We start from the raw sequence: 7,876 nt of genomic DNA on the forward strand, positions 1-7,876 counted from the left end.
GGGAGTGCTGACAAGAGCTGTCAGGCCCCTGAAAGCTCTCCTGGTCGTCCTCCCTCCCAAGATGGCTGGTTGCAGAAAGGGCACTTAGAGGGGCGGATTTAATCAAAGGCTGACACTTCCAGTGCTCTCTGTTTATAAAGCTCAAGTCCTGAGGTGGAACAGATGCTGCTGGAGCCTGATACTCGGAGAGGAGCACTGCTCCTTCTCAAGAGGCGAAAGAAGAGGGGAAGAGGTCTGGGCTTCAGGATGCAGCCATGTCTGGAAGGGTGCAGGATCCCAGCTGGGAGGCAGGACTGCAGCACTGGCTTGGGCTCTACTAGAGCGGCTGCTCGATGCCACGGTGTCACACATGGGATAATCCAGCTGTAATTCTGCTGATGGAGGGAGCTGGTTGCAAGGTCACCCTCAGGCCCTGCTTTGCAGCCAAACACCCTCGTGGACACGAGCGCCTGCCCCTCTCCACTGCCCAACCCGAGCCTGCAGATTTTGCTGAACTCCCAGGGGGAAGGTCTGTCCAGCCACACTTGCTCCTGACCCTGCACCATTTCAGATGCACCCACAGGCACAAACGTAGGGTACAAGATGCCCACCAGCAGCAACCCCACGATTCCCGGTTCTGACTCCCAGCCTTTCTGCTCCATTCCTCTTCTTCCCTCCACAGCCTTTAAGCAAAGAAGCCAAGTTCAACAAGGGCTCAAGCTCTGCTTATTCCTCCTCTTTATTCAGCAGCCTCACTCCTACCATCTCCCCATACTCAGCCTGGACCCGAGTGTCTCTCCAGCCTGACTGGCTGCACAGGAACCCTCCCTCCAGACCCCTCTGCAGGTGTGACCCCAGGAACACAAGACCTGTCCCTAGGAAGTCTTAACCCTTACCCTCCTCGCTTACCTGATGACATGAGCGACCAAGAAGCTCTGGATCTCAGGGCTGCTCACAAAAGCCAGCTCTCCATTGCCATGCTCCTGGCAGTGCTGCTGCGCCTCCAGCCACTCAGCCTTCTCCACCACCAGCTGATAGCAGTGGTTATTGCCCGGGAAAACCAAGCCATCCGGGGGACACATGGGGTGAACTGCTGCAGAAGACAGAACAACACAAACATGACGTCCTTTCTGCAGGCCCTCACACCCCAACCCAATCTGGGGAGCGAGGCTCCAGGAATGTCCCGTCCTTCTTGAAGCCCATAAATCCCCTCTGCTGTTGAAGCACGCTCTGTGCAGTCATCTTCTTGGTCCAGGACAGTGTAAAACACTGCCTGGTCAGTCAGGGGAGCAAGGAGTGCCCGAAGGAGTCATCCCTTACTCCTTGTTAGGAAGGAAGGGAAAGGGAAGTCCCAGGACCCAGTGCCACCCCTCCCTTGCCCAGCACCCACCCAGCCAACCCTGCTTACCTCTGCCCAGCTCTCCAGCCTCTGCGGTGATACCATACAACACCGTGAGGCCAGTGCCACCTCTGTTGCGGATCCGTATGTCCAGACTCTCATTCGTCTTGACCAAGGATGGACACTGCAGTTCTAACTGTTGGGGTGAAGCCACCACCTCAATTTCTGCCTGCACGTGTAAGACCTTGGTGCCCACAAAGATGGTGGCAGTGACATTGTACTGCCCAGGTAAGGCATACATGTGGACAGCTACATTTCCAGTGGTGTTGAGAACCTCTGTCTGGTCCCCAAATTCCCACAGTAAAGTGCTGACAGCAATGGGAATACTGACATTGAAGAGCACGGCCTGGTGTAGGCTGTACCGGGGCTGGAGTCCTGTGAAAGACACAGGGAGCTGTGCCTGGAAGGGAGAGGGGACGAGTGATGGGCCATCACAGTCCTGCCCAGACAAATGCTCAGTGCAAAATGGCAAACAACCGGAGGAAGAGTTTGTTTCATGGGCAGTACCACACAAACACTGCCCCTGGGTGCTGAAACCTCCATATTCCTGGTCTTCAGCATAACAGAGGGCACCACACGTCTCCTCAGTGAGATTCCCAGAGTGAACAGATGTGAAGACGATGACAAGTTCAGCCCCTTCTGTGTGGTTGCTTGTCAGACACGTTACGTATTGAGCTCCTGGAGAAAGAACAGAAGATCCTCTTGCAAACTGACAATGAAGCCATGGCTTGGTGAAACCCTCCAAGAGACACCACCCCACTACCCCTGGGAGTGGACTTCTCCTGGGCAGCTCCTACTCCAAGCATTTCCTTTTTGAGACTTGCCTGGGAAGTCTTTAATCCCTCAGCAACCATTTCCAAACTCTTCATGCTAATTAATGATGACAGAAATAACAAGCCAGTCACACAGATTTATGGAGCAGCAACACTTAGCACATAAAAGGGGTCTTTGGAGAGCCTGACAGTCCCATAGGACATGGAGCCGCTGAGTCTGACCCTCAAAGGACTAGCCACTGAGTGAGACTCGGAGAAAAGGTTGTCCCTTGGCTGTACCTTAGCTTGGTCTGGTGTAGCACATTTCACTGCATGCTGCCTGGGGCTTCCAGCAACAAGTCTACAACCAAACACAGTTGGGCAGAGTGGCACATCAGGGGCACAGGGGAAACACCACCAGACCCTCCACCAGGCCCACGCTGGAGCTGGGCAGAAGCTGCAGCCACCTTCATCCTTGGGGAGAGCCAAGAGCTTCCCACCTCCTTGCAGGCAAAATCTGGTGCTAGAAAAGAGGGCAATGCCACACAGAGCCTGCACCCGAGGAGTGTGGAAGGATGCACGTGCATGCGTTCATGGGACGGATGCACAGAAACAACCTATGCCTGGTTACAGGGAGCACAAACACATACACACATGGACACGCAGGCACGTACGATGATGGCAGCCACAACAGCCCCGCTCTCAGAGCAACAGCTCATTCCCTTGGGTTTACTTCCCCCTCACCGGCTTGCAAGGGGTGGGATGTTTCTCTGCCACAAACACTCAGGCAGGGCCTCTGCCGCGTGCACAGCCGCAGCCCAGCTGGGACTGCCTGGCCTCCTCTCCAGCTCTGCCCACGCAACCAAGCCGTGTTTGCTCTTCTGTTTCTGCCGGTTGCTACAACATCTCCCCCCAAACATCTCAACGGCTCCGGCCTTGTGTGATCTTCCCATATCAAATCCATCCAACTGTCCGGCTTTCTCCACAGCCTTCCTGCAAACGTTGAGGCACTTTTCTTAAGAAAAGTCCCGTGAGGAGGACCACAGCATGGGAACCACTTTGCTTTTTAACACTGGCCTGGTCATACTTCTTCATTCCCTGCCCGTCAGTAACAACTGTCAGTAGCTGGCAGGCTGTCCCCAGCCTACTCCCATTACACTGAATTACCCAGAAGACAGCCTCACGTTATTGTTTCCACAGTAACTTAAAGTAGTTCAAGAGGGGAACAACTAATTTTCTAATCAAGGGGAATAACAGTGCCGGTGTTATTCCCCTCGATAATTCCTGCAAGGTGCTGCAAGGCCAGGGTAACTTTGCCCGGGAAGGAGAAGCAACCACCACCAAGGTTTTGGCCTTGGGGAGCACCGCGCTTCACCGGGCGGCTCAGCTGGCTCCCACCAGCTCTGGTGCCCTCAGCCCTGCATCCTCCTGTCATGCATTAAAGGAGATGCCTGATGCCTGCAGGGGCGAGCACTCACTGTCCCTCCCTCTCTCTTACTCAAAGAGAGCTGAGCATCCAGGCAGGATTAGGTTTCTTAGGGCTTCCCCTTCCCATTCTCCAGTTAAACACTGCCCGACATTTCTGCTAGCCAAGGCAGTCAGAAAAACGCACCCAGAGCAGGCGACGGGCTGTAGATCCGGGCAGTGTCCATTCAACACTCCCAGCGTGGAGCCCTGTCACCTGCAAAGATTCAACTTAGCATGTCCTCATGTCCCATCGACTCCAATGAGATTTCATTGCTTAAGGTCAGACTGTTCAAAGTTTGAGAGAATGAAAGCCTAAGGCTGGAGGTCATGGAGCTAGCGTCATCTGATGGCTGCCCAAAGCTTGGTCTGTAACAAGTTTGCTGATCTCAGCCCTGGTGTGACCGACTCAATCCTTAAGGCATGAGGGTACAGTCATACACTACCATTATTTGCTTAATTAGATTAGAACTGGTGACTTGAGGTCTAAAGAAGTCTAGATGTGATCCCCAGCTGCCCTTGGGCCCGTTGTTCCCACCAGTTTAGTCATCTCCCACACCACAGCCCCCAGTGCTTCCTTACCACAAGTAGCATTGACGAACAAGACATCGAAGAGGGAAAGGTTTGCCACCTCAGGAGGGTGGGTGCATCTCGTATCGGACGCTTGAATAACTTTCACTTTTCTGTCTTCCACCCAACGGGGCAACCAGGAAAGTTTGCAGTCACAAACAAATGGATTCCAACTTAAGTTTCTGTAATGGGGAGATCAGACAAAAGTTAGGCATTAACTTGACATGTGTGAAGTGTTAATTACAGCAGTGTGCAGATCCCGCACTGTTCCCATCTGTGCCACTCCACTGAAATGCTTCAGAAAGAACCGCGAGGGGAGTTAATGAATAGGGAATCAAGCAATAATTAACATGATTTTTCTAGAGGCTAGAATTAGGCAAGTACTCCAAGTACTTTTTTAACTCTACAAATAATTGTTGCAATTAGAAGCAAATTACAGACACAATCTTATATTTAAAATAGTCTGCCATCTAACAGCCATTGGATGTAATGGCAGCCTCTCCAGCTAAGGGAGACTATTTACAGCTCCATTAAAAAATAGCTAAGAGAATAAAATTGATCTGTCAAAAAAGAAATGCAAAGTCAATGATAATCTTTCCATGTGGCAGTTTAATGAAAAGATGGAAACTTTAATTGCAGCTAAGCTTGATCCAAATTACAGCCTTTGGCATTCAGCTGCGAACAGGACAGAGATGGAAAGCTGTTTGTTTAGCTGACGCCAGCTGGGCCGGGCCACCGCAGGGGCTGAACCCCGGATTTTCATACTGAAAGCACCACTTTGCCAACCAGCCTTAGCAGGGACAGACTCATTTGGACCTTCTGTCTTTTCAGTGCCACTTGCAAGCAAAAATGCAGAGCTGAAAATGCCCTTTGTGTCCTGTGTGGCTGAGCTTTTTTCTTACTTGCAAAAAGCAATTGCATGGGGTTAATCCTTTTGCTCATTCAGACACAGAACTGCCATTCTGTGCTGTAACTTCATGTATCTCTCCTGAAAATGTGTGGCTTCCCCTTGCCTCCCTTCACATAATGGCACAGATTTTAATTACTTCAGTTATAGGCCTAAGAACTTGAATCACTTAGGGACAACATCTTGAAGTGCCTTCAAGTGACTTAGACACCTCAGTCAGGGTCTCCCATGTTGCAGGTCGGTGCCCTTTTCGTTAGATCTCCCAGTCCCAAGGTGTGACCATACAAACAGAACAGTAAGTGTGACCCAGACCACAGCCAGAGACAAGAACCTCAGCAGAGCTGGTGTGGGAGAGAAGCAGGGAAGCCAAAAAGGCCCTGGCAGAGGTTGGAGGTATCCAGGAGACAGAAGCAAAGTCTAGGAAGAGGTTAGGCTTGAAGGGCACCAACAGGACCCAGGAGCAGGACACAGCTTGAGGAAGAAATTGGAGAAGAGTACAAAAGGCAGCTGCTTGGTTGGGTATGTGCCCCAGGTCTCCCCGAGACAGCGCTGCATCCCACACCACCAGGAAGGGAAGAGCTGTTTCAAGGAAAGGTCTAAATAAAGAACTGGGAAACAAAGAGGATGAACTTACATTTCACTTAAATTAAATAAATTATCAAATATTCCATCTTCTAATGTAGAAATCTTGTTGTGGCTTATATCTCTGTAAAAGAGGGAAAATGAAAAGGAAAGTTCATCACGCTGGTAACAACTTCCTGGCAAACATACAGGATCAACCTTCGTCCCAAGCTCTGCTTGGGTACTAGTTACCCTCTGAACACCTTGAGTCTCAAAAGCCACATGCATATGATAGCAAAATGCCCAGACAGGCACTAAGTCACGGAATGACAGTGTGACTGATGTTGGAAGGGACCTCTGGAAGTTACCTGGTCCAACCCCCCTGCTCAAGCAGGTTCACCTAGAATGGGCTGCCCAGGACCACATCCAGAGGGCTTTTGTGTATCTGCAAGGATGGAGACTCCACAACCTCCTTAGGTAGCCTGTTCCCATGCTCAAATACAGTTCCAGTGCTCCAAGTCCTTCTATAAGTCCTCCTTTTAGGAGATTTTTGAGGTGTGAAGATGGCAGGCTGTCCAAGCTGCCAGGTACTCAGCTAGAACCACCAAATCAGGTTTTGGGGCTTGCTGTATTGGTGCCTTTTTTGATCTGACAGTCCAATTACTCTTTAAAAAACAGTTAATCTTCCCTATGAACCATCAGCACATAACAGTGCAAACTCATCTGATCAGCAGCTGAACCAGTGAGTTTGCTAACGGTCAAAGCTCTCCTCTTCTCCTGGCCCAGACAGAGTCTGTGTAGTTTTAGTGAAACGGGACAGCTCAAGGTGTGGGGAGCAGTGGGACATCGGCCCTTTCCCCCACCTCTGCCAGGCTCCTCAAAGGACCCTCAGACTCCGTACCCAATTGCCTCTGAAGACAAGTGGGATTTGGACACTGCAGTTTTATAATTTTCCATGTACTAACAAACATCTTGTGACAAATCTCAATCTCTTGCCTTGATCTCCTCTCCATCTTGCAGTACAGCAAGTCAAATCCTGCCCAACTCTCTGAATGCCAATAAGCGAATCACTGGACTGTGCAGCTAAATGCCTTGAGGAAGGAGTCCATGGACACATCTATCTGGGGCTCGACAGATGAGGTCAAGCAAGAACAAGGCTAACTTGTGAAACACAAGCATGTGTTCTAGGTACCAGCTCAAACGTGCACGGTGAGCTGGAGGACTGGAAGGGTGCAGTGTGTACTTACAGTTTTGCCAGAGAAGTCAGGCTTTCAAATATCTGAACATCTAAACCACTGATCTTGTTATTGGAAAGATCCCTAGAGAAAGAAAACACAATTTTCAGCTTTCATTCAACTTCATTTTGTCATTCCTCCATTACTAGACCTTAGAAGAGCCTCTCTCCAAACTCCTTCCAGACTCCAGAGCAGAAGGTTTTGGTGTGTTAAAGCGGAGCATTTCTCCTGGCCAAAGAAAACACCTTTCCCAGCTATAAATCATTCGCTGCTCAAAGCTTTGTATAATGTGTAGATACAGATTAGGACTATCATTATATGCATACCATTCTGCAGTGTATCTAGCTAGAATAATTACAGACATGACAAATGTATTACTAAATTTGATGTATCCTTTTAAAAAAATATTCAAGTCTAATGTACTTTCAAAGAAGTAATTAAGAAATAATTTAGACTAACATAGTAATTAACATAGAGAAAAATTTCTGCAGAACTTCCAGTCCATTTCTAGTGCCAAAGAACTGATCATTAATTACACAATTGATGCGTTCAGCTTTTTACATTTTAAAGATCTTTCTGTCTCTCTTTGGAAAAGCTTAAAAGGAAAGAAGTAACAAAGAATATTTTCCATTTAAAATCAGGTTAGACTGTCCTTATAAAAGGAACACCGTTTTAAAAAATCTCTAATTGCTCCCTGTAACACCAATAGCCTTCAACTCATCCAAAGCAAAATTGTTTCTGTCCTCCAGTCCAGCTTTCTCTTTTCACCCCATGTCCTCTTTTTCAATTTTAAAATGTCACTCAGCTAAGAAGTGAAAGTTTCGCTGATCTGTCTCCACTCGTTTCCAATAAACTTCACTCTTTGGTTTCAGATGAATCTCTTTCGGCCAAAACCTTCTTTTAGCAGCATCAAAATACTTATTCCGAGCCCATGCAATGGTTATTATCCTTCAAGGATTTCTGGCAGAGCTCCAGGGAGGCGGACAAGGCTGGATTCACAGCAGCCACA

The 7,876-nt window shown here is 49.0% G+C and overlaps 1 protein-coding gene across 1 annotated transcript in view; it reads right to left on the reverse strand.

The window, feature by feature from the left end:
• PKD1 (polycystic kidney disease 1 (autosomal dominant)) overlaps positions 1-7,640 on the reverse strand; it is a 54,564-nt gene extending 46,924 nt beyond the window's left edge. The window contains exons 1-6 of the mRNA XM_010570614.1: positions 7,636-7,640; positions 6,880-6,951; positions 5,706-5,777; positions 4,177-4,346; positions 1,388-2,056; positions 889-1,072 (exon numbers count right to left, since the gene is read on the reverse strand). Coding sequence (XP_010568916.1) covers positions 889-1,072; positions 1,388-2,056; positions 4,177-4,346; positions 5,706-5,777; positions 6,880-6,951; positions 7,636-7,640 — 1,172 coding nt within the window. The remainder of the gene's footprint in view (positions 1-888; positions 1,073-1,387; positions 2,057-4,176; positions 4,347-5,705; positions 5,778-6,879; positions 6,952-7,635) is intronic.
• Positions 7,641-7,876: the final 236 nt, after the last annotated feature.

This window comes from Haliaeetus leucocephalus, unplaced genomic scaffold (genome assembly GCF_000737465.1).
Source record: "Haliaeetus leucocephalus isolate CR32 unplaced genomic scaffold, Haliaeetus_leucocephalus-4.0 Scaffold295, whole genome shotgun sequence".
NCBI classification, from domain to species: Eukaryota; Metazoa; Chordata; class Aves; order Accipitriformes; family Accipitridae; genus Haliaeetus; species Haliaeetus leucocephalus.